This window comes from Heterodontus francisci, chromosome 15, assembly GCF_036365525.1.
Source record: "Heterodontus francisci isolate sHetFra1 chromosome 15, sHetFra1.hap1, whole genome shotgun sequence".
Lineage (NCBI taxonomy): Eukaryota > Metazoa > Chordata > Chondrichthyes > Heterodontiformes > Heterodontidae > Heterodontus > Heterodontus francisci.
The window spans coordinates 42,300,189-42,327,070 of NC_090385.1; the positions used below are offsets into that span (position 1 = coordinate 42,300,189).

Consider the following 26,882-nt stretch of genomic DNA (forward strand, 5'->3'; position numbering starts at 1 on the left):
CGATCGGGGCATAGAGTATAAAAATTGGCAAGTCATGCTGCAGCTGTACAGAACCTTGGTTAGGCCACACTTAGAATATTGCATGCAATTCTGTTCGCCACACTACCAGAAGGACGTGGAGGCTTTGGAGAGGGTACAGAAGAGGTTTACCAGGATGTTGCCTGGTCTGGTGGGCATTAGCTATGAGGAGAGGTTGGATAAACTCGGGTAGTTTGCACTGGAACGATGGAGGTGGAGGGGCGACATGATAGAGGTTTATAAAGTTATGAGCAGCATGGACAGAGTGGATAGTCGGAAGCTTTTTCCCAGGGTGGAAGAGTCAGTTACTAGGGGACATAGGTTGAAGGTGAGAGGGGCAGAGTTTAGAGGGGATGTGCGAGGCAAGGTCTTTACACAGAGAGTGGTAAGTGCCTGGAACTTGCTGCCGGGGGAGGTGGTGGAAGCAGGTACGATAGCGACGTTTAAGAGGCATCTTGACAAATAACATGAATAGGATGGAAATAGAGGGATATGGTCCCTGGAAGTGCAGAAGGTTTTAGTTTAGGCAGGCATCAAGATCGGTGCAGAATTGGAGGGCCGAATGGCCTGTTCTTTAGATAGTATGGTAATTAAATTTATTTATTTTTTTATAATTAGAATTAGAATATTACAGCGCAGTACAGGCCCTTCAGCCCTCGATGTTGCGCCGACCTGTGAAACCATCTGACCTACACTATTCCATTTTCATCCATATATCTATCCAATGACCACTTAAATGCCCTTAAAGTTGGCGAGTCTACTACCATTGCAGGCAGGGCGTTCCACACCCCTACTACTGAGTAAAGAAACTGCCTCTGACATCTATCCTATATTTATCACCCCTCAACTTAAAGCCATGTCCCCTCGTGTTTGCCATCACCATCCGAGGAAAAAGACTCTCACTATCCACCCTATCTAACCCTCTGATTATCTTATATGTCTCTATTAAGTCACCTCTCCTCCTCCTTCTCTCCAATGAAAACAACCTCAAGTCCCTCAGCCTTTCCTCGTAAGACCTTCCCTCCATACCAGGCAACATCCTAGTAAATCTCCTCTGCACCCTTTCCATAGCTTCCACATCCTTCCTATAATGCGGTGACCAGAACTGCACGCAATACTCCAGGTGCGGTCTCACCAGAGTTTTGTACAGCTGCAGCATGACCTAGTGGCTCCGAAACTCAATCCCCCTACTAATAAAAGCTAACACACCATATGCCTTCTTAACAGCTCTATTAACCTGGGTAGCAACCTTCAGGGATTTATGCACCTGGACACCAAGATCTCTCTGTTCATCTACACTACCAAGAATCTTCCCATTAGCCCAGTACTCTGCATTCCTGTTACTCCTTCCAAAGTGAATCACCTCACACTTTTCCGCATTAAACTCCATTTGCCATCTCAGCCCAGCTCTGCAGCCTATCTTTGTCCCTCTGTACCCTAAAACATCCTTCAGCACTATCCACAACTCCACCGACCTTAGTGTCATCCGCAAATTTACTAACCCACCCTTCTACACCCTCCTCCAGGTCATTTATAAAAATGACCAACAGCAGTGGCCCCAAAACAGATCCTTGCGGTACACCACTAGTAACTAAACTCCAGGGTGAACATTTGCCATCAACCACCACCCTCTGTCTTCTTTCAGCTAGCCAATTTCTGATCCAAAGCTCTAAATCACCTTCAACCCCATACTTCTGTATTTTCTGCAATAGCCTACCGTGGGGAACCTTATCAAACGCCTTACTGAAATCCATATACACCACATCCACCTGTTTGGTCACCTTCTCGAAAAACTCAATAAGGTTTGAGGCACGACCTACCCTTCACAAAACCGTGCTGACTATCGCTAATGAACTTATTCTTTTCAAGATGATTATAAATCCTGTCTCTTATAACCTTTTCCAACATTTTACCCACAACCGAAGTAAGGCTCACAGGTCTATAATTACTAGGGCTGTCTCTACTCCCCTTCTTGAACAAGGGGACAACATTTGCTATCCTCCAGTCTTCTAGCACTATTCCTGTCGACAATGACGACAAAGATCAAGGACAAAGGCTCTGCAATCTCCTCCCTGGCTTCCCAGAGAATCCTAGGATAAATCCCATCTGGCCCAGGGGACTTAGCAATTTTGGAAAGTGTGAAAATAGATAACACCTCCTCCTTGTGAACCTCAATCCCATCTAGCCTAGTAGCCTGAATCTCAGTATTCTCAACAACATTTTCTTTCTACTGTAAATACTGACACAAAATATTCATTTAACACTTCCCTCATCTCCTCTGATTCCACACACAACTTCCCACTACTATCCTTGATTGGCCCTAATCTAACTCTAGTCATTCTTTTATTCCTGATATACCTATAGAAAGCCTTAGGGTTTTCCCTGATCCTATCCGCCAATGACTTCTCGTGTCCTCTCCTTGCTCCTCTTAGCTCTCCCTTTAGATCCTTCCTGGCTAGCTTGTAACACTCAAGCACCCTAACTGAGCCTTCACGTCTCATCCTAACATAAGCCGCCGCCATCCTTTTGACAAGCGCTTCAACTTCTTTAGTAAGCCACGGCTCCCTCGCTCGACAACTTCCTCCCTGCCTGACAGGTACATACTTATCAAGGACACTCACTAGCTGCTCCTTGAATAAGCTCTGCATTTCGATTGTGCCCATCCCCTGCAGTTTCCTTCCCCATCCTAAATCTTGCCTAATCGCATCATAATTTCCTTTCCCCCAGCTATAATTTTTGCCCTGCGGTATATACCTGTCCCTGCCCATCGCCAAGGTAAACTTAACCGAATTGTGATCACTATCACCAAAGTGCTCACCTACATCTAAATCCAACACCTGGCCAGGTTCATTACCCAGTACCAAATCCAATGTGGCATCGCCCCTGGTTGGCCTGTCTACATACTGTGTCAGAAAACCCTCCTGCACACACTGGACAAAAACTGACCCATCTAAAGTACTCGAACTATAGTATTTCCAGTCGATATTTGGAAAGTTAAAGTCCCCCATAACAACTACCCTGTTACTCTTGCCCCGGTCGAGAATCATCTTCGCTATCCTTTCCTCTACATCTCAGAATAGTTCCAGAGGTCTATAGAAGACTCCCAACAGGGTGACCTCACCTCTCCTGTTTCTAACCTCTGCCCATACTACCTCAGTAGACGAGTCCTCAAACGTCCTTTCTGTCGCTGTACTACTCTCCTTGATTAACAATGCCACACCCCCCCCCCTCTTACTGAAACATCTAAATCCCAGAACCTGCAACATCCATTCCTGCCCCTGCTCTACCCATGTCTCTGAAATGGCCACTAAATCGAGATCCCAGGTACCAACCCATGCTGCAAGCTCACCGACCTTATTCCGGATGCTCCTGGCGTTGAAGTAGACACACTTTAAACCAGGTTCTTTCTTGCCAGTGCCCTCTTGCGTCCTTGTAACCTTATCCCCGACCTCACTACTCAACATCCTGTACACAGGCACTACATTTTAGGTTCCCATTCCCCTGCTGAATTAGTTTAAACCCCCCCCCCCCCCCCGAAGAGCACTAGCAAATCTCCCCCCCCAGGATATTGGTACCCCTCTGGTTCAGGTGAAGACTATCCTGTTTGTAGAGGTCCCACCTACCCCAGAAAGAGCCCCAATTATCCAGGAAACCAAAACCCTCCCTCCTGCACCATCCCTGCAGCCACATGTTCAACTCCTCTCTCCCTATTCCTTGCTTCGCTATCATGTAGCACGGGCAACAACCCAGAGATAACAACTCTGTTTGTTCTCACTCCAAGCTTCCACCCTAGCTCCCTGAATTTCTGCCTTAAATCCCCATCTCTCTTCCTACCTATGTCGTTGGTGCCTATGTGGACCACGACTTGGGGCTGCTCCCCCTCCCCCTTAAGGATCCCAAAAACACGATCAGAGACATCACGAACCCTGGCAACTGGGAGGCAACATACCAACCGTGATTCTCTCTCATTCCCACAGAACCTCCTATCTGTTCCCCTAACTATGGAGTCCCCAATGACTAATGCTCTGCTCCTCTTCCCCCTTCCCTTCTGAGCAACAGGGACAGACTCTGTGCCAGATACCTGTACCCCATTGCTTACCCCGGTAAGTCATCCCCCGCAACAGTATCCAAAACTGTATACCTGTTGAGGGAAACTGCTACAGGGGATCCCTGCACTGCCTGCTGGTTCCCTCTCCTTCCCCTGACAGTAACCCATCTACCTACTTCTTTTACCAGGAGGTAGGACTACCTCCCCATAACTCCTCTCAATAACCCCCTCCGCCTCCCGAATGATCCGAAGTTCATCCAGCTCCCTAACGCGGTTCTCGAGGAGCTGGAGTTGGGTGCACTTCCCGCAGATGCAGTCAGCAGGGACACTCTTGGTGACCCTTACCTCCCACATTCTGCAGGAGGAACATACAACTGCCTTAACTTCCATTCCCTCTATTCTAAATTCCCAACAAATCTACTGAAAAACCAAAAAAAAAGTCAAAACTTGTTAGGTTAGCAATCCAATGGACAGAACTTCTTAAATAAAAAAAGCTTACCTTATCAACACAACAGAGTCCTTTTTTTTTGGTTAGACATGACATATTTGGGCATAGATTTTCCACAGTCATCCTGTAAATCTCAGCAGTGTAGTTGTACTGAATGCAGCTAGTTCTGGAGCACAAGTGTTCAGACATTACCAGAACCCATAGCCTTTACTATATCTGGTGCACTCATCTGTGTCTTGCTATCAAGTGCAGTGAATCAAATTGGCTGAACACTGGCATGTGATGTTGGGATCTCAAGAGGAAGAGGACATGGGTCTTTCACTTAACACTTTTGGCTGAAGATGGTCACAAATGCTTACTTTTTTTTTTTTGCACATGGTGAGCTCTGCCATTGAGGATGGGGATATTCATACACCATTTATACAACTAAGGGAAGAGGCTGTATCGTTCATTCATAATGAATCCACCTAGACTGTAGAGCTTTGATCTCATCTGTTGGTTGTAGGATTGCTTAGCTGTGTTTTAGATTATACCTGCAGTGCTATGGTGCAGCTTCACACTTTTCAAAAAAAATGTTATGCGTGGTGCTGTCCCTGGCATGCTCTTCATTCAATATTTGATGCTAATGGTGAACCAACTACTTTTTTTAAAAAAAACAGAACCATTTGGATTTCAGGTAGGCAGTCTAGGTTTAATAAATAAATAGCAACAATACAAAGTCAGCTTCCTGCACTATCACAGAAAATTGTTAAATTTCAAAATTCTCACCCCTGGAAAAAAATTATGCAGGTACATCACTTCAAAAGGCAGTCCTGAATAGTCTAAAATAAGACAGGTGTGGTGGAGAAGGGAAAGGCCAAGATCATTCAAGATGTGCATTGTCAGCTGAAGATTTCTAGTTGGGAAGCAAGGAGATGACAACTTCAACAGCAAAAAAAAAAGATACTCTTCTGTTCAACCAATATTAAATGGAAAGATTCATAATATTTAAGATAACACTTGATTAAAAAGATGTCAAAGAGAAAATCAAACCATACAGATTTAAGTTCCCAACAAATGTGGTGTAGATGTCCATTATTGGGTCAAGCAAAAAAGGTTAATAGGATGCAAATTTACATCTTATACTGGTGTACAAGCCCTCTCCACTTGCATCCTTCCCCATGTCACATTACATTTTATGTTTGTATCTTTAGCATTTCACTCTAAAGTAACTTGTGAAACAAGGCAAATATCTCAGGCACAAAATTCCACTGGGATTTCCATTACTGTTTGCTCCTCTAATTCAGTACAAACATGGACAAGAATGCCCAAATGGCAAGGTTGTAAAAAAAAAAATCATAATCCACCCAACTGATCACAGGCTAACAAAAATAGAAAAAAAAATATATTGCAGTTCAGCTACAGCACATGAAGTTAGGACTGATTAGCAGCACAGGTTCCTTTCTCCACTTCACCTAAATCAGACTGCCTACTTTCAAAAAAGAAACTTCTTAATTTTCTGTGACTGGATACTTTATTATAACAAATTAGCATACAGGAAGGTTATCCATAAATGCTTGTTTATGTGCAATGGAGTCAACTTTAGAAGCTGAACAGAGCATTACTCAGATTCACAGCAAGTGAGCAATACTTCAATTGCAACAGGGCTGTAATCACCTCTAAATTATAGGGAAAATGGATCATACATTGGAATGCTTTCCACTAATGTTAGAGTTCCTGGATGCAGTTTATTGGGTGAACACACCCTGATGTGGAACCCACTGCTGGAATCTGCCCATCACTGGAAAAGTGGGTGGTCATTAAGAGAAAGGTCACAGCATGTCGTGAGAAGGAGAGGTCTGGATAGAATAGGGGAAGGGGGGGGGGGGGGGATAAGTGACATAGCCCAGCTGTACAGCATTCTTCCACTTATCTTTCTATATTTATTCTTCCCCCACCTCAAAAAAAATGCCAAGTCAAACCAGAAGTTGTTTGAACGGACAGCTGGACTGGGCATTTATACACATTATGCACTTGTAGTCAGGAAAATGCAAAACGATCAATTTATAAAACCAACACCATCTGAAATTTAAAGCCCTGGTGGTCTCAGGTGTAGAAAAGAGCCTGGCAAAGGGATTTCAATTTAACAAAAAAAGGGGAGGCTCAATATTCAGAGGGGGTGGAAGACAACAGAATGTGTGTAATTAGGGAAATTTATATTGAACTTTTAAAGGAGCCAGAATGGCCTTCACTAATCCAGTATTTCTCAAACCATGTACAAGTCATTGAGCACATGCAGTGGTCACCCTTCCAGCTCCTGGCCCAGAAAACCTGTTTGTCCTTCAATCTTTAAGTGATATTCTCCAACCACAGCCTCCCACCCCTTTCCAATAAGGTGTCCTTGATCCAATTATTGCTTTTTACTTTGTACAAGCTGAACAGCTGATATTATTACTTTGTTGCGAGAGTTGCTGGGATGAGATAATGTCAGGGTCTGCAGGAGCAATGTCAACATCTTCAGCATTGAGGATGTTCTCCACCAGGAGGCGAGCAGATTCCTCAATATGGATATTGTCCTGGAGAAGAGGAAAATTGTATCAATGGTTAGAAATACAGTAAACTGCCTCCAGATAAGCACCTAGAAAGTTATAGATGCCAGTTGCTTGTCAGTTTAAAAAATTAAGTGTAGAAAGGGCAGATCACAATTTCAACAGAAAACATTCCTCTTGATCTTAAGTAGCCAAATTCATAACATTGACTCAAATTTATACACTGAGTAGTAACTGATCCAGAGACAGGAAAAGGAGCAGAGTTGGGAGTTAGTTGATCAGAAATGACAATTGATTAAGTGCAACTCTAGTAGAAGAGGTACCACTCAAAAGTATTAGTTTCAATAAGTGATGTGACTGATCTATTTTTCCAGCATTTTGTTCACCACCCCACCCCCCCACCCACAACCCCAAAATGCCTTCTAAAATAAAAGCAAAATACTGCAGATGCTGGAAATCTGAAATAAACACAAGAAATGCTGGAAATACTCAGGTCTGGCAGCATCTGTGCAGAGAGAAGCAGAGTTAACGTTTCAGGTCAGTGACCCTTCTTCGGAACTGGCAAATATTAGAAATGTCAAAGGTTATAAGCAAGTAAAGCAGGGGTGGGGCAAGAGATAACAAAGGAGGTGGTATAGATTGGACAAGGCCACAGAATAGCTGACCAGGTCATGGAACAAAGGCAAACAATATGTTAATGGTGTGTTGAAAGACAAAGCATTAGTACAGATAGGGTGTTAATGGACTGAAGATTGAACAGCAAGCACAAACATGAAAAGAGTGGGTGAGCAAACTGAACAAAACTATGAAAATAAAAAAAAAAGTGAAAAAAAACTAAAAATGAAAGTAAAATGGGGGGCCCCGTCATGCTCTGAAGTTATTGAACTCAATGTTCAGTCCCACAGGCTATAGTGTGCCTAATCGGTAAATGAGATGCTGTTCCTCGAGCTTGCGTTGATGTTCACTGGAACACTGCAGCAAGCCCAGGACAGAGATGTGAGCATGAGAGCAAGGGGGGGGGGGGGGGGGGGGAGAAAAAAAAAAAAGTGTTGAAATGGCAAGCAACCGGAAGCTCAGGGTCCTGCTTGCAGACTGAGCGGAGGTGTTCCGCAAAGTGGTCACCCAGTCTGCGTTTGGTCTCCCCAATGTACAGGAGACCACATTGTCAGCAGCAAATACAGTACACTACATTGAAAGAAGTACAAGTAAATTGCTGCTTCACCTGAAAGGAGTGTTTGGGGTCTGGGATAGTGAGGAGAGGGGAGGTAAATGGGCAGGTATTACACCTCCTGCAATTGCAGGGGAAGGTGCCATGGGACGGGGACGAAGTGGTGGGTGTAATGGAGGAGTGGACCAGGGTGTCGCGGAGGGAACGATCCTTCAGAATGCTGACAGGGGAAGGGAGGGGAAGATGCGTTTGGTAGTGGCATCACGCTGGAGGTGGTGGAAATGGCAGAGGATCCTTTGGATATGGAGGCTGATGGGGTGGAAAACGAGGACAAGGGGAACCCTGTCACTGTTCTGAGAGGGAGGGGAAGGGGTGAGGGTAGAGGTGCAGGAAATGGGCTGGACACAGTTGAGGGCTCTGTCAACAGTGGGAGTGGGAGTGGGGGGCGCAGGGAAGAATCCTCGGTTGAGGAAAAAGTAAGACATCAGAAGCACTGTCATGGAAGGTAGCATCAGAGCAGATGTGTCGGAGATGGAGAAACTGGGAGAATGGAATCCTTACAGGAGGCAGGGCGTGAAGTGTAGTCAAGGTAGCTGTGGGAGTCAGTGGGCTTATAAATGGATATTAGTAGACAACCTATCCCCAGGGATGGAGACAGAAGTCGAGGAAGGGAATGGAAGTGTCGGAAATGGACCATGTAAAAAGGAGAGAAGGGTGGGAATTAGAAGCAAAGTAGATAAAGTTTTCTATTTCGGGGCGGAAGCAGGAAACGGCACCGATACAGTCATCAATGTACCGGGAAAAAAATAGTTGGGGAAGGGGGCCTGAATAGAACTGGAACAAAGAATGCTTGACATATCCCACAAAAAGACAGACATAACTAGGATCCATGCGGGTACCCATAGCAACACCATTTACTTGAAGGAAGTGAGGGGCGTTGAAGGAGAAGTTGTTCAAAGTGAGAACAAGTTCAGCCAGGAGGAGGAAGGTGGTGGTGGATGGGGACTGGTTGGGCCTCTGTTCAAGGAAGAAGCAGAGAGCCCTAAAACCGTCCTGGTGGGGGATGGAGGTGGACAGATTGTACGTCTATAGTGAAGAGGCAGCGGTTAGGGCCAGAAAACTGGAAATTGTCAAAATGACGCAGGGCATCAGAAGAGTCATGGATGTAGGTGGGAAGAGACTGGACCAGTGGAGAAAAGATAGAGTCAAGATAGGAAGAAATAAGTTCAGTGGGGCAGGAGCAGGCTGACAGTGGGTCTGCCGGGACAGTCCAGTTTGTGGATTTTAGGAAGGAGGTAGAAGCAGGCTATCCGGGGTTGCGGGATTATGAGGTTGGAAGCTGTAGAGGGAAGATCTCCAGAGGAGATGAGGTCAGTGACAGTCCTGTGGACAGTCACTTGATGTTCGGTGGTGGGGTCATGGTCCAGGGGGAGGTAGGAAGAAGTGTCTGAGTTGGCATTGAGCCTCTGCAAGGTAGGAGGTCAATACGCCATACAACAGCACCATCCTTGTCTGCAGGTTTGATGACCATGTCAGGGTTAGACCTGAGAAAACAGAGTGCCTCAAGTTCAGAGGGGGACAGGTTAGAGTGAGTGAGGGGGGGGCAGAGAAATTGAGATGACCAATGTCTCGCAGACAGTTTTCAATGAAGAGATCAAGAGTGGGTAAGAGGCCAGGGGGAGGGGTCCAGATAGAGGGAGAATGCTGGAGGTGGGTGAATGGGTCTGCTGGTCAGGGGGAGGACTCCTGGTCAAAGAAGAGAGCCTGGAGGCGGAGGAGCTCAACATTGTGCCGAGCACAAAATTCATTGAGATGGGGATGCAAGGGGACCTTTGCTGAGTACAGAACGTTCAGCAGCAGAGAAGGGGAGGTCAGAGCGTATAGTGAATACAAGGCAAGGGGTCAGATCAGAAGGGGTGGGTTCAGAGGGCAGTGAAGGGGAAGGAGGATCTGGAGGAGCATTCGTCCGTAAGGGGGGCACAGTGGCAAGCACCGCAGCCTCACAGCTCCAGCGACCCGGGGTCAATTCTGGGTACTGCCTGTGTGGAGTGTGCAAGTTCTCTGTGTCTGCGTGGGTTTCCTCCGGGTGCTCTGGTTTCCCCCCACAGCCAAAAGACTTGCAGGTTGATATGCTAGGGGCAATTTATAATGGCCAACTTACCTAGGTAGGTGGTAGGGGAATATAGGGACAGGTGAGGATGTGGTAGAAATATGGGATTAGTGTAGGATTAGTATAAATGGGTGGTTAATGGTCAGCAGACTCGGTGGGCTGAAGGGCCTGTTTCAGTGTTATATCTCTAAATCTAAAAGCTGCTGGAGCTTGCGTTCCTTGACATCTGAAAAAAGGAAACCAAAAAAAAAAAAAGTTGTTAATGCACTGGATGAGATGAAGGATGAAATGAAACTGCAGAGTAGAATCGCTCGGAGATAAGGAGAGACAGTGCTGCTGGAGAGAGGTCCAGTGTGTACATGTGGCAGTGCATAGCACTGAGTGTGGATCTCAGGATGCGGCGAGCACAGCAGTCCGAGGAACGTTGTATTTCTCGGAGATACCTGTATTCCCGGGTGGATTCAAAACATGGGTGAAACTGCAGTTGGAGTCCACGTGGAATAAGTTCGAGCCGAAGACACTGAGGAAGGAGATGTGGCTGTGAAAATGAGTTTTGGTAGACACGATCAAACACCAGGAGGGAAATAGAAAGCAATGAAGGTGAATAAGGCAAGTAAAAAAACGAAAATCCCAGAACTTCAAGGTAGGCATTCCTGGAAGAGGAGAAGTGCCAGTGAATTAAGCACTAAATTAAAAGCAAAAAATACTGCAGATTCTGGAAATCTGAAATAAAAACAAATGCTGGAAATACTCAGTAGGTCCGGCAGCATCTGTGGAGAGAAAATTAGAGTTAACCTTTCAGGACAAGGCCACAGAATAGCTGACCAGGTCATGGAGCAAAAGCAAATATGTTAATGGTGTGTTGAAAGACAAAGCATTAGTACAAATAGGGAGTTAACGGACTGAAGATTGAACAACAGCAAGCACAAACATGAAAAAAAAAAGAGGGCAAGCAAACTGAACTAAAGATGAAATGAAACAAACAAAAAATACTTCCTACAAGTAAAAGGTGTCACTATGGGTACCCGCATGAGTCCTAGTTATGCCTGTCTTTGTGGGTTATGTCAAGCATTCTTTGTTCCAGTTCTACTCAGGCCCCCTCCCCCAACTCTTTCTAGCACATTGATGACTGTATCGGTGCAGTTTCCTGTTCCCGCCCCGAACTGGAAAACTATCAACTTTGCTTCCAATTTCCACCCTTCTCACTTTTACACGGTCCATCTCTGACATTTCCCTTCCTCGGCTTCGGTCTCCATCTCTGGGGATAGGTTATTTACAGAGATCCATTATAAGCCCAACTCCCACAGCTACCTCGACTACACTTCTTCACACCCTGCCTCCTGTAAGGACTCCATTCCATTCTCGCAGTTCCTCAGTCTCCAACGCATCTGCTCTGATGCTACCTTCCATGACAGCGCTTCTGATAGGTCTTCCTTTTTCCTCAACCGAGGATTCCCCTCCCCACTGTTGTTGACACAGCCCTCAACCATGTCCAGCCCATTTCCTGCACCTCTACCCTCACCCCTTCCCCTCCCAGAACCATGACAGGGTTCCCCTTGCCCTCGCTTTCCACCCCATCAGCCTCCATATCCAAAGGATCATCCTCCACCATCTCCAGCGTGATGCCACTACAAACGCATCTTCCTCTCCCTTCCCATCAGCATTCCAAAGGGATCGTTCCCTCCACGACACCCTGGTCCACTCCTCCATTACCCCCACCACCTCGTCCCCTTCAAAATTGCAAGAGGGGTAATACCTGTCCATTTACCTCCTCTCTCCTCACTATCCCAGGCCCCAAACACTCCTTTCAGGTGAAGCAGTGATTTATTTGTACTTTCAACATAGTATACTGTATTCGCTGCTCACAATGTGGTCTCCTCTACATTGGGGAGACCATTTTGCGGAACACCTCCACTCAGTCCGCAAGCAGGACCCTGAGCTTCCGGTTGCTTGCCATATCAACATTTCCCCCTACTCTCATCTCTATCCTGGGCTTGCTGCAGTGTTCCAGTGAACATCAACACAAGCTTGAGGAACAGTATCTCATTTACACTGCAGCCTGCCGGACTGAACATAGAGTTCAATAAATTCAGAACAGGACAGGCTCCCCATTTTACTTTTATTTTAGTTATTTTTTCTTTTTTACGTTTGTTATGTTTATTTCATTTCATCTTAGTTTGTTCAGTTTGCTTAACCAACGTTTTTTCATGTTGGTGCTTGTTGCTGTTCAATCTTCAGTCCGTTAACATCCTATCTGTACTAATACTTTGTCATTCAACACACCATTAATATATTGTTTGCCTTTGCTCCATGACCTTCTGGTCAGTTATTCTGTGACCTTGTCCAATCTACACCACCTCCTTTGTTATCTCTTGCCCCACCACTTTGCTTATAACCTTTGACATTTCTAATATTTGCCTGTTCCGAAGAAGAAAACGTTAACTCTGCTTCTCTCTCCACAGATGCTGCCAGACCTGCTGAGTATTTCCAGTATTTGTTTTCATCCCAAGATTCCTTCTTTATTTAACCCCTTTGGGTTAGCTACAAAAAAAAAAACACAGGGTTGCTGCTTCTGATTGCTATCCAGTGATTTCTGCTGATGCAGATAGGTGAACCTTGGACCATTCTGGCCAATTGGGGCTATTCTACACGAGAGAAAGCTTTCACTTGGAGACATGTCCCCATTGTCATATGGGGCAGGAAAAAAAGGACGAGGACCGCTTTGGATACTGGTATTTCAAGCACCTAGCAAGACTTCAAATGGAAGAGCAGAAGAGGTATGGTGGTGTGCACATGTATGGATTTTAAAAAGTGGCAGCACATTTGCGCAAGTTGAAACAGAATCCTTGGATTTGTCAGTCACAACGGCACAGGAGGTTCTTTGGCTTATCGAGTCGATGCCAGCTCCCCATACAGCAATCAGTCCCACTCCTTGCTATCCCCATAGCCATGCAAGTTTATTTCCTGAGACCATCCAATTTCCTTTTGGAATCTTCCATCTGCTTCCACTACTTGTAGGCAGCAAGTTCCAGGCCATTACCACTGGCTGCATAAAAAAGTTCTACCTACCATCCATCTCAAACATCTTGACTAAAACCTTAAATCTGTGTCCTCATCCTTGTGCCAGCTAATGGGATTGATTTGTCTACCTTATCTAAATCGGTCAGAATTTTGTATGCTTACCAACTCTCCCTTCAATCTCCTTTGCTTCAAGGAAACAGCTTCTCCAATCTAACCTTGCAGCTAAAATCCCTCATCCTTGGAACCATTCTGGTAAATGTCCTCTGCACCCTCAATCCTTCCTAAAGCATGACCACCAGTACTGGACAATTGTGTAGTTATAGCCTAACTAACGTTTTGTACAGGCTCAGCATAACTTCACAGATTTTGTACTCAATTCCTTGATTTATGAAGCCCAAGATACCAGATGTTTCCCCAACTCCTCTCACTATGTCCTGCCAACTTCAAAAAGATCTATGCACATGAACCCCCAGGTCCCTCTGTCCTTGTACACTCTTCGTATCTGTGCCATTATGTCCATATGACCCTTCCCCATCACTTTTGCCAAAATGCATCACCTCACACTTGACTGCATTAAATGCAATCTGCCACCTGTCTGCCCATTCTGCTAGACTAGGTCATGCTGGAGTCAATCATCCACACTGCCACACCTCCAATTTTGGTTGCATAGTAAAATTTTCAATTTGCCACTGCAGCAGTCCTAGCACTGACCCTTGGGGAACACCCCTGTCTACCACCCTCAATTCTGAAAAAAAAAAACTATGCCACAAATTCGCTGTTCTGTCAAGACATTTTTTAAAAAAACAAGCCAACACCAACTTTCCTATTCCGTGAGTTAATTTTGTTAACTAGCCTCTAAAGAAAAAAAAAAAAATCTAAAATCAGAAAAAGTAACAGCACAGAAGGCCATTCAGCCCAGTGTCTGCACTGGCTGAAAAAAGAAAACTAGCTGCCCAATCGAATCTCACCTTCCAGCACCTTGTCTGAAGCCTTGCAGGTTACAGCACTTCAGGTGCAGATCCAAGTACCTTTTAAATGAGTTGAGAGTTTCTGCCTCCACCACTGGACTGGGCAGTAAATTCCAGACACCCACCACCCTCAGTGAAAAGGTTTTTCCCTCATGTCCCCTCTAATCCTTCTACCAATCACCTTAAAGCCATGCCCCCGGTAACTGACCTCTCTGCTGGGGAAACAGGTCCTTCCTATCTACTCTATCTAGCCCCTCAATTAAGCCACCCCTCAGCCTCCTCTGTTCGAAGGAAAACAACCCTAACTGATCCAATCTTTCCTCATAGCTGCAACTTTAAAGCCCTGGCAACATTTTTCTAAATCTCCTCTGTACTCTCTGCAGAGCAATTATGTCCTTCCTATAATGTGGTGACCAGAACAGCACACAATACTCCAACTGTGGCCTAACCAGTGTTTTATACAGTTCCAGTATTACATCCCTGCTTTTGTATTCTATACCTTGGCCAATAAAGGAAAACATTCCATATGCCTTCTTAACCAAGATCTACCAGTCCTGCCACCTTCAGACTTGTGAACATGCACTTCAAGGTTACTCACTTCTACCCCTCAATATCCTCCTTTTTATTGTGTATTCCTTGCTTTGTTTGTCCTCCCCAAATGCATTACCTTACTTCTGTGGATTGAACTCCATTTGCCACTTATCCACCTACTGGCAGATAGATGGGTGACCGCTAGAAGGGGCAGGCAGTCAGTGCAGGAATCCCCTGTGGCTATCCCCCCTCTGACAAGTATACCGTGGATACTTTTTGGGGGTGGGGGTGGGTGGGGGGGGGGGGGGGGGGGGGAGGATGAGAGAGAGATGGCTCGCCAGGGGAAAACAGCAGCAGCCAGAGAAGTGGCACCACAGCTGGCACTGTTCAGCAGGGAGGAACAAAGCACAGAACAGCAATAGTTATAGGGGACTCTATAGTCAGGGGCACAGATAGGCACTTCTGTGGACATGAAAGACTCCAGGATGGTGTGTTGCCTCCCTGGTGCCAGGGTCAAGAATGTCTCTGAACAGACAGGGGGCATTCTGAAGGGGGTGGGGGGAGGGTGAACAGCCAGAGGTTGTGGTACACATCGGTACCAATGACATAGGCAGGAAGAGTGACTAGGTCCTGCAGGGGGAGTTAGGTAGTAAGTTAAAAAACAGGACCTCTAGGGTTGTAATCTCTGGATTACTCCCTGTGCCATGTGCCAGTGAGGCTAGAAATAGGAAGATAGTGCAGCTAAACATGTGGCTGAGCAGCTGGTGTAGAAGGGAGGGCTTCAGATATCTGGACCATTGGGCTCTCTTCAGGGACAGATGGGACCTGTACAAAAAGGATGGGTTGCATCTCAACTGGGGGGGCACTAATATCCTCGCTGCAAGGTTTGCTAGCGTCACTCGGGAGGGTTTAAATTAGTGTGGCAGGGGGGTGGGAACCAGAGCAGTAGGACAGCTAGTGAAATAAATGACGACATAGTAAATAAGGCCAGCAGAACTCAGAGGAAGAGCAGGCAGGGAGATGTTGCTCAGCACAGCAGGACTGGTGGTCTGAAGTGCATTTGTTTCAATGCGAGAAGTATAACAGGTAAGGCAGATGAACTTAGAGCTTGGATTAGTACTTGGAACTATGATGTTGTTGCCATTACAGAGACTAGGTTGAGGGAAGGGCAGGATTGGCATCTAAATGTTCCAGGCTTTAGAAGCTTCAGGCAGGATAGAGGGGGATGTAAAAGGGATGTAAAAGGGATGGGGGAGTTGCATTACTGGTTAAGGAGAATATCACAGCTGCACTGTGGGAGGACACCAGAGGGGTCATGCAGCGAGGCAATATGGGTGGAGCTCAGGAATAGGAAGGGTGCAGTCACGATGTTGGGGGTTTACTACAGGCCTCCCAACAGCCAGCAGGAGGTAGAGGAGCAGATATGTAGACAGATTTTGGAAAGATGTAAAGGTAACAGGGTTGTGGTGGTCGGTGATTTTAACTTCCCCTATATTGACTGGGACTCAGTGCTAGGGGCTTGGATGGGGCAGAATTTGTGAGGAGCATCCAGGAGGGCTTCTTGATACAGTATGCAGATAGTCCAACTAGGGATTGGGCCATTCTGGACCTGGTATTGGGGGAATGAGCCCAGCCAGGTGGTCGAAGTTTCAGTAGGGGAGTATTTGGGGAACAGTGACCATAATTCCATAAGTTTTAAGGTACTTGTAGATAAGGATAAGAGTAGTCCTCGGGTGAAGGTGCTAAATTGGGGGAAGGCTAATTATAATATTAGGCAGGAACTGAAGAATTTAGATTGGGGGAGACTGTTTGAGGGTAAATCAACATCTGACATGTGGGAGTCTTTCAAACGTCAGCTGATTAGAATCCAGGACCAGCATGTTCCTGTGAGGAAGAAAGACAAGTTTGGCAAGTTTCAGGAAGCTTGGATAACACAGGATATTGTGAGCCTAGTCAAACAAAAAAGGAAGCATTTGTAAGGGCTGGAAGGCTAGGAACAGATGAAGCACTTGAGGAATATAAAGACAGTAGGAAGGAACTTAAGCAAGGAGTCAGGAGGGCTAAAAGGGGTCATGAAAAGTCATTGGCAAACAGGATTAAGGAAAATCCCAAGACTTTTTATATATAAAGAGCAAGAGGGTAACCAGGGAAAGGGTTGGCCCACTCAAGGACAGAGATGGGAATCCATGTGTGGAGCCAGAGGAAATGGGCGAGGTGCTAAATGAGTACTTTGCATCAGTATTCACCAAAGAGAAGGACTTGGTGGATGATGAGCCTAGGGAAGGGAGTGCTGATAGTCTCCATCATCTCATTATCAAAAAGGTGGTGGTGTTGAGTGTCTTGCAAAGCATCAAGGTAGATAAGCCCCCAGGGCCTGATGGGATCTACCCCAGAATACTGTGGGAGGCAAGGAAGAAATTGCTGGAGCCTTGGCAGAAATCTTTGCATCCTCATTGGCTACAGGTGAGGTCCCAGAGGACTGGAGAATAGCCAATGTTGTTCCTTTGTTTAAGAAGGGTGGCAAGGATAATCCAGGAAATTATAGGCCGGTGAGCCTTACGTCAGTGATAGGGAAATTATTAGAGAGGATTTACTCCCATTTGGAAACAAAATTAGCGAGACAGAGCATGGTTTTGTGAAGGGGAGGTCATGTCTCACTAACTTGATTGAGTTTTTTGAGGAAGTGACAAAGATGATTGATGAAGGAAGGGCAGTGGATGTTATCTATATGGACTTTAGTAAAGCCTTTGACAAGGTCCCGCATGGCAGACTGGTACAAAAGGTGAAGTCACACAGGATCAGAGGTGAGCTGGCAAGATGGATACAGAACTGGCTTGGTCATAGAAGACAGAGGGTACCAGTGGATGGGTGTTTTTCTGAATGGAGGAATGTGACTAGTGGTGTTCTGCAGGGATCAGTGCTGGGACCTTTGCTCTTTGTAGTATATATAAATGATTTGGAGGAAAGTGTAGCTGGTCTGATTAGTAAGTTTGCGGACGACAAAGGTTGGTGGAGTTGCGGATAATGATGAGGATTGTCAGAGGATACAGATCGGTTGGAGACTTGGGCGGAGAAATGGCAGATGGTGTTTAATCCAGACAAATGTGAGGTAATGCATTTTGGAAGGTCTAATGCAGGTGGGAGATATACAGTAAGTGGCAGAACCCTTCGGAGTATTTACAGGCAGAGATCTGGGCGTACAGGTCCACAGGTCACTGAAAGTGGCAACGCAGGTGGATAAGGTAGTCAAGGCATACAGCATGCTTGCCTTCATCGGTCAGGGCATAGAGTATAAAAATTGGCAAGTCATGTTGCAGCTGTACAGAACTTTAGTTAGGCCACACTTAGAATATTGCGTGCAATTCTGGTCGCCACACTACCAGAAGGACGTGGAGGCTTTGGAGAGGGTACAGAGAAGGTTTACCAGGATGTTGCCTGGTCTGGAGGGCATTAGCTAGGAGAGGTTGGATAAACTCGGATTGTTTTCACTGGAACGACGGAGGTGGAGGGGCAACATGATAGAGGTTTGCAAAGTTATAAGCGGCATGGACAGAGTGGATAGTCAGAAGCTTTTTCCCAGGGTGGAAAAGTCAGTTACTGGGGGACATAGGTTTAAGGTGAGAGGGGCAAAGTTTAGAGGGGATGTGCGAGGCAAGTTTTTTTTTTAAAATATAGAGGGTGGCGAGTGCCTGGAACTTGCTGCCAGGGGAGGTGGTGGAAGCAGATACGATAACGACGTTTAAGAGACATCGACAAATATATGAATAGGAAAGGAATAGAGGGATATGGGTCCCGGAAGTGCAGAAGGTGTTAGTTTAGGCAGGCATCAAGATCGGCGCGGGCTTGGAGGATCGAATGGCCTGTTCCTGTGCTATACTGTTCTTTGTACTCAACCAGACCATTCATATAATTCTAGAGTCGACAGCTATCCTCTTCACTGAACTACATGGCCAATTTTTGTGTCACCTGCAAATTTCCCAATCATGCCTCCCATGTTTAATTCCAAATCATTAATATTTATTCACACCACAAACAGCAAGGGACCCAACACTGAGCCCTGTGGAATGCCCGTGGAAACTGCTTTCCATTCGCAACAATCACTCAATCCATACAACATCCCTTCAAAAAAATTCAATTAGCTTAGTCAAACAGGATGTTTTCACAAATCAGTGTTGGCGCTGCTTAATTCAAACCTCACCAAGTGCCTGCTGATTTGTTTAAAAACTTTACCCACCACAGATGTTAACTGACCAGCCTTTAATTCCTAGGAATATCCTTACACCCTTTAGCAACCTGGGGTGCAAGCCATCAGACCAGGTAACTTATCCACTTTTAAGTACAGTCAACCTTTAGTACTGCCCATCAATTTTCACCCCATCCATTTCCTCTACCAATATTGTTAGTGTTCTTATGGTTAGTAAACACTGAAAAACTACAAGTATTCTAGCCTTGCACTGTGCCTTTCAGCATAAAATCACCCTCTGTCCCCAGTAGGACCCACCCTGCCTCTTACTATTTATATGCCAGTAGAGATGATTTTTGGGTGCCCTTTTATGTTGACTGCCAGTCTCATTTTCCTTTGTGGGCAGTACTGGCAAGGCCAGCATTTATTGCCTATCCCCAGTGAGCCATCTTCAGTAATTGCTATAGTGTGGTGTCTGTGGTCAGTGGTGAAAGGAGAGAGTTCCAGCATTTTGACCCAGTAACAGATTTCCAAGTCAGAATGGTGTACAATTTAGAGGGAAGCTTGCAGGTGCTGTTCCCATGGGTGGTACCACCCTTCTGGATGGTAGAGAACACAGGTTTGGAAGGTGCTATCAAAGAAACTTTGGTGAGTTTTTAGATAGAGGTGGTGGGATGATGTGCCAATCAAGTTGGTTGCTTGGTTTTGGATGGTGTCAAGCTTCTTGTGCTGTTGGAGCTCCACTCATCCAGGCAAGTGGAACATACTCCCAACTTCAGCCTTGTAGATGGCAGACAGGTATTGGGGAGTCTGGAGTTACACAGTGGAATGTCCAGCTTCGGAGCTGCTCTTGCAGCCAAGTATTTATGCAGCTAGTCCAGTTAAGTTGGTCAATCATAACCCTCAGGATGTTTACAGTAAGGGAATTTCAAAGGTAATGTCATTGAATATCAAGGGGTGGTTATTAGACTCTCCTTGGTAGGTGATCATTCATGCAACACAAATTCCATGCAATGTTACTTGACACATCAGTCCATGCCTGAATGCTGTCTAGATCTTGCTGCATGCAAGCATGGACTGCTTTAGCATGAATTACAAACTGAATTGAACACTGCAATCAATCAATCACTTCGGACTCCACAGATGTAGGGCAGTGATGAAGCAATCGAAAATGCTTGGGCCTGAGGCAGAGATGATTGGCCTCCAATAATCAACCATTTTCTTTTGCATTATGCATGACTCCAGCCAGCCAATGGAGAGCTTTCACCACTCCCACCTGGATTTCAATTTTACTCAGGCCCCTTGATGCCACCTTGATGTCAAGGGCCATCACTCTTGCCTTAATCTATGAAAAGGGTATTGCAAATAGCAAGGGCTTTAAGCATTATAACATTTGTATTTTAACAGGAACAAAAAAAGAGGCAAAGTCAAGTTTGGATGATATTACAATGGAGATAAATGGTGAACAATGTTTGTGGAACAATTAGCAATAACTTGGACTGGTTTGAATAAATTGGATAATTCACTCGGCCTGGATGGCTACACCCTTCGCTGTGTCAGAAGGAGGAAATTGGTCAACTTTTCAATGATGCTTTATATTAAAATTGTGCTGGAGGACTGGATGGGAGGCAGCCAATAATACTGCCATCTACCTGATAAATTTAGTAAAGCTATTAGCTAATCAATTTGTGGACAATGATTAAAATTTGTAAGCATTTAGTGTCAGAGATAACTCAAGGACAGACAGCATGGATTTTTAAAAAAGGCAAACTGCATTTTACAAGAGTCTTTGAAGTAACTGAATGGAGGAGGGGAGTGGGGGTGGGTTGAATAGGTTTAAGGCAGCATTCAATAAAGTTTCTCCTCAGGAGCATTATTTTAAAAAAAAAATTTGGACAATTTAGGGCAAATGGGTGTTGCTCAGATTGGATGTCTTGGAAATGGGTGTACCCAAAGGATTAGTGCTGGATCCATTTTGGGATGATTTGATCTTGGGCAAAAAAGGAAAATATTGAAAATTCTCTCAAAAAAAGTGCACAGCTTGCCAAATAGCAAGCTCTGCCATTTGAAAAAAGATTCAGGTTAGTAGAATGGGCAGATGCAATTTAATGCAGAAGAGTATCCAGGGTAATGGCCCAGATTTTGCAGTCTGTGGCCAAGCAAGGGTACTTGCCACTGACCTTGAAGAAATCTGCCCACAAAAAAAAAACTAGTAATTGAGCAATTTTGTCCAGTCCTGATTGCAATTTAAATCCGGCACCAAAACATGGGGATGTCTTAACATTCAGCAAGCAGCCAATCATATTGAATTATTCAAACTCAGCAAATCAAATATCCTTCACCTAATCCAATTATTTCACTATCTGAAAATTTAGATTAAAGGTAGAAGATCTAAAATGAAATGTTTTTCAGTTATGTTGACTGAGAAATTTCTCACTCCAAAAACAAAATTAGCAGTCATTCTGGTTAGTAAGCCATTAAAAACCCAGTTGCACCTTTCAAGATGCAACTTAAGTGTTTTTACAGCGAGACCAACTGTGTAGAAGTGAAAATTGTCAAATGATTGCAATAGAGATTGCAGTCTGCGGGAGCTCCTATAGTGCACTTATGCAAGTGTAGACCTCGACACTATTTTTGGAATTTGAGTTATTCTGCACATATGCAGACTCCTGAAGTTGCCATCAGTTTGTGGAGTAATGATAGCATACCAGTGAAACTGTTATTACCACGTCAAACATCTGTTCCAATACTTTCTGGGAGGAAGGAATGTTGTCAAATTTATATTTGGCTCAAGGTTATTAGCAATGTGTGAATTATCTTCCTGAACTTCCATTCATATCAAATAAAGCCTTCCTCCATTGTGTAACAGAGAAAATTAGTGTCTTTTTCGGACCACTGACTGGAATCAAGATGGACTATTTTCACTTCTGTAACATCCTGACTTCACCCCACCTCAGCTCATCTGCAGCTGAAATCCCATCATGCCTTTGTTAACTCTAGATTTGACCATTGCAATACACTTCACCAGCATCCAACATTCCACCCTCTACAAACTTCAGATCATCTAAATTTCTGTTGCTCATACCCTTACTTGCACAAAGACCTGTTCATCCATCACCCTTTTTGCTGACCTACAATGGCTCCCAGTTAAGCAACTCCCATTTTAAAATTATGATCCTCGTTTAGAGCCCCACAACCCTCCAAGATCTCTATGCTTTTCTAATTCTGGCCTCTTGAGCACCCCTGATTTTTAAGGTCACTCCACCATTGCCAACAGTGCCTTCAACTCCAAGACCTCAAGCTCTGGAATTCCCTCCCTAAACCTCTACTACACTTTCCTCCAAGATGCTCCTTAAAACCTACTACTTTGACTACGTTTTTGGTCTTCTGTCTTCTTATTTCCTTAAGTGGCTTGGTGTCAAATTTTAATTTGGGACACTAGGAAAAGTCTTCACCATTTTATTATGTTAAAGATGTTACATAAAAAATACAAGTTGTTGGGGTGCCTGATCAATACTGATAAAATTACATTTGTCAAGGTGTTCGACCACCATCTTGCATTGCAGCCCTTGTGCAGATAGCTTTCAGGGAACACTGGAAGTCAGTTATTCCAGGATATTGACAGCAACTGAGGGAATATGTCTGTGAGACAGGCAATATATAGCATTCCAAAAAAAGCATGCTGCTCTTGTCCTACTTAGTGGTAAAAGGGGTGCCAAAGTAACCTTGGAAAATTGCTGCAATGCCTCCTATAGCCAGTGTGCTTGGGTAGAGTCCAGTGATGGTTTGGGGTGGGGGGGGGGGGCGCAGTGGCAGCAAGCGCAACATTTCTTTGCTAGATGGTGTCCAGCTTCCATGTTATTGCAGTTGCATCCATCCAGGTCTCTATTCCCTCCTCCCCCTTGCAACAATGTTGCAAACATTGAACTAGTTCAGACTGTAGGTTTAAAAACTATTAAACATGTCAAAATGAAGACTGGGGATATTGCAGCTATTGGCCAAAAAAGGAATTTCAGCTATAACTAAGCACATGAATTCAGCTCCTCCTGCATTTTACTCAGTATATTCTTCCAACAGCAAAGTCTCACTGTACAATACTGAACTGAACTATCAGGATCAAGAGGGTTCCAAGTTCCTTGGCAGGTGCATTAGTATGGGGGCCCAGCCAAATATGAGCCCCTAACATTAAATACAAAAACTACTGGATTTAAAAAATACTGCCAGCAAGTGGCAAGGCAGAGAGTTACAATAAAGACACTTAACATTTTTTTCTTTGGCCTCCTTGTCTCGAGAGAGTGGGTACGCGCCTAGAGGTGGTCAGTGGTTTGTGAAGCAGCGCCTGGAGTGGCTATAAAGGCCAATTCTCGAGTGACAGACTCTTCCACAGGTGCTGCAGATAAAATTGGTTGTCTGGGCGGTTACCATTGTAGTGAGTTTTAAATGGATTGGTGAAGGAAATCGCAAGGATGTGCAAAGGGGCCCCAGATGTTTAGTGTCCAGAGCCTCGAAATTCATCTGACTCTGGTCTGTACTGAACTAGCTGATCAGACAAGTGAATTAAAAAATACAATTGATTCATATTTTCCCCAACCTGAAATGATTAAGCCAATAAAAAGAAATGGTGGAAATACTCAGCAGGTCTGGTAGCATCTGTGGAAAGAGAAGCAGAGTTAACGTAGCGGGTCAGTAACCCTTGTTCCGAACATATCAGTCACCCGAAACGTTAACTCTGCTTCTCTTTCCACAGATGCTGCCAGACCTGCTGAGTATTTCCAGCATTTCTTGTTTTTATTTGAGATTTCCAGCATCCACAGTATTTTGCTTTTATTTTAATGATTAAGCCAATAATTCAATTCAAAAAGTCACAGCTATGGAACATGAGCTTCATTGAATGCAACTGAAGAATTTTTTTTATTTTGAAATCTGTTCATGCGATGAGCATTGCTGGCAAGGCCAGTATTTGTTCCCCATCCCCAATTGCCCTCAAGTGGTGAGCTGACGTCTTGCACCACTGCGTAGGTACCCCCACAGTGCCATTAGCAACTGAGTTCCAGGATTGTGACCCAGCGACGGACTCCCAGGTCCGATGTAGTACCGGACAGTAAGGCTCCACCGATGTGTCAAGTACTACACGCGCACGCACGCACACACGCAACCACCCCCCCCCCCCCCCACCCCACCCCGATCCCAAAAAAAGTTAAAACAGCAATCACGGCCAACCTAGTACGGCATTTCAATGTCTTACACCAGCCAGCTGTGTAGTACCCAGGTAAAAAAAAAACAATTTCAGTGCCAAACCATATTATGTGTACATGTCTGAAAAGTTTGCCTAGACTCATTTCAAGAGAATTTACAGCTGTAGACTATCAGTCTGGGGAAACCGGACCCCAGAATTAAAAAAGGAACAACTTTTACCCCATTATTAAGCAACCCTTCCCCTAACCCCAAACAAAAACCTTCTTACCTTTGCTGATGTCTCAAACCAGGCAATGAAGCCATTCTCTTTGCAGTATTGATCCAGCTTGGGCAAAGTATTGCCAAGTCCCTCCTTCGTCTGGTCACATTTGTTTGCCAACAAGATTGCAGGTACCGGGTTACCATTCTGCAACCTTACTTTACTGTCAAGATCATTTTTCCATTTTGAAACAGCTTCAAAAGTTGATGCCCTGGATACATCAAAGACTATAAAGGCTCCCACTGCCTCCCGGTAGTACACTCTAGTCATGTTACCAAAACGTTCCTGCCCTGGAAAAAAAAGTTTGAGAATTGTATTTTCCTCCCTCCTCACCCCACAAAAACATGACAATTAAATTGTGCATGAGAGATAGCAAACTAACCCTTCAGCTTAGAGACCAGATTTTGAATCCACCCCAACGTATTTTTCTTTTAACATGGAAAATGGGAATTAAAAATGATGAAGGAAAGAGGTTGCAAGATATTGAACAGTCATGCATGCATTGGGACCAAAAAAAAAAGTCAGGACAGAAATAACACTCACAAGGAGAGAGGGTGACTGCACTGTAGCATCTTGGCTCAGCTTATTGAAAGCCAAACCAAATTTTTGCACATTAGCTTTCAGTTTCAGCAGTCATTACTAGGAAAGGCCAGGATAGTCACCACCCCAAGCTGTGGCAGCCAGCTGCTGGTGCTAATCGTAGCTCAGTTAAGGCCAGAGTACCAACTCCATTCCAACCCTCAAATACACTTTCCTGTACTTCAATTATTAGGACTTTTCTTCCCCCAAACTATGGCATTGAACATATGGGAAAGAAAGTGCAAGAAAGTCTCAAATAGCCAATGTTCTTGCTAGAAGTGGGCGTGTAGCTGTTGGGGGACAAAGACAAGATCAGTTTCACCTCTGATTTTTTCCCACCCAAGCCCATGGAATTAGAGGGTGAATGTGAGCACACACAAAAAAAAGTGACAAGTATTGCAGAGGATACAATTCAGAACCAGGTGGACAATATTCCAGCTTCCTAGAGTCAGGCTCAAAAAAAAAAAAAAAACTTTTGCTCAGCCTACCATTTTGTTAATCCAGGTTTTCTGCATTGGAGTCAATTCCACCTCCCAACCAGCATACAAGATGCGCACCAGTTTCCACTGCAATATTATTGCATCTGAACTTGGTACAAACTGGCTTAGAACAGAACAGTTCAATTTAATGAAAAGTGCACAGCTGTTCATTTTACAGATAAGCAAAAATGCACCAGTCATTAACAAGACCTGGTGTCACACCAGATATTTGTGGCGAGTTTGCAGACATGTGGACAACAAAAAACTGCACAACTCCCACTTTACATGGATACCAAACTTTGGGGTAGGGCAGAAACAGCAGCACAAAAACTAAGCAAGTTCCTGAATTTCAGGCAGTCTACCTAGATTCACAAAAGCTGGACAGGGTACTGTTCAGATCATTCAAAACCTCAAAAATAAACCAGATAGCCTTCAGGCCAAAGCTGCATTTATTGCAATCTGGTCATTGCCCTTTTAAAGGCATTCACAAAATCTAAAGAAACTTGGTTGTCCCCCATTGAAAACAGGCAGTGGCCTCATCATAGGATCTCAGATCATGGGACGGAGATCTAAATAAGATTAACCAAATTCTACTTGATAGAACACAAGGCATGCTATAGAAGGCAACACTAAAACACTTCAGTCTGAGTCAAATAGCTGCCCTAGACAAGCCAAGAAAAAAAATTGCCCTAGCTTAACATGACAAATTCCTTCTCTTCCATTTTATAGCAATGTACATACACTTTACTCTAGACATACCAACCTAGAAAACTGAAAGCAGCAATGCCAACAGCCAGCCTAAGAAATGGCTCAAATACAAAGTCATAGCTCTTTGACAAAGTTTAAAAACTCAATTCTATTACCTGAAATTTGAGGATATTCTTGGGGTGGGGCATTTAAATATTCTCATGGTCTTGTTTAAACTCTGAAACCCAAGGGCTTTGCCCATTACAATGCTTGAAAAAAAAATTCAAAAAGAAGAAAAAAAACTTATTACAAGTTAAACAAGACGTATTCATCACGTCACTTGCATTTTAGGGAAAAGCAAGTACTTTTGACATGGCGAATTTAGAAATGTGTGTAGATCAACTTCCTAAATGGGGAGGGATGAAGAAACATTCCTTTCCTAGGCAATCAAACCAAGTTTTGGTACTTCTCAGCATTTTCCATTGAAAATAAAATACAATTTATATGCCAAATATAAAGTACAGATCTACAGGTACAAGTATAGCATAACTGGCTGATGTAACAACTAATTGGTCCTGGATCATGCAGAAGAGCAGAGGAAAGAAGGGAAGTCTAAATACATAGAAACAAAGCATTTCACCCAGTGAAACTCATTTCCC

At 44.5% G+C, this 26,882-nt stretch overlaps 1 protein-coding gene across 1 annotated transcript in view; it reads right to left on the bottom strand.

Moving 5' to 3' along the window:
• Nucleotides 1-5,184: 5,184 nt before the first annotated feature.
• Nucleotides 5,185-26,882, bottom strand: part of LOC137377877 (ras-related protein Rab-38-like) — a 30,734-nt gene continuing 9,036 nt past the window's right edge. The window contains exons 2-3 of the mRNA XM_068047947.1: nucleotides 24,488-24,768; nucleotides 5,185-7,069 (exon numbers count right to left, since the gene is read on the bottom strand). Coding sequence (XP_067904048.1) covers nucleotides 6,914-7,069; nucleotides 24,488-24,768 — 437 coding nt within the window. The 3' untranslated portion in view covers nucleotides 5,185-6,913. The remainder of the gene's footprint in view (nucleotides 7,070-24,487; nucleotides 24,769-26,882) is intronic.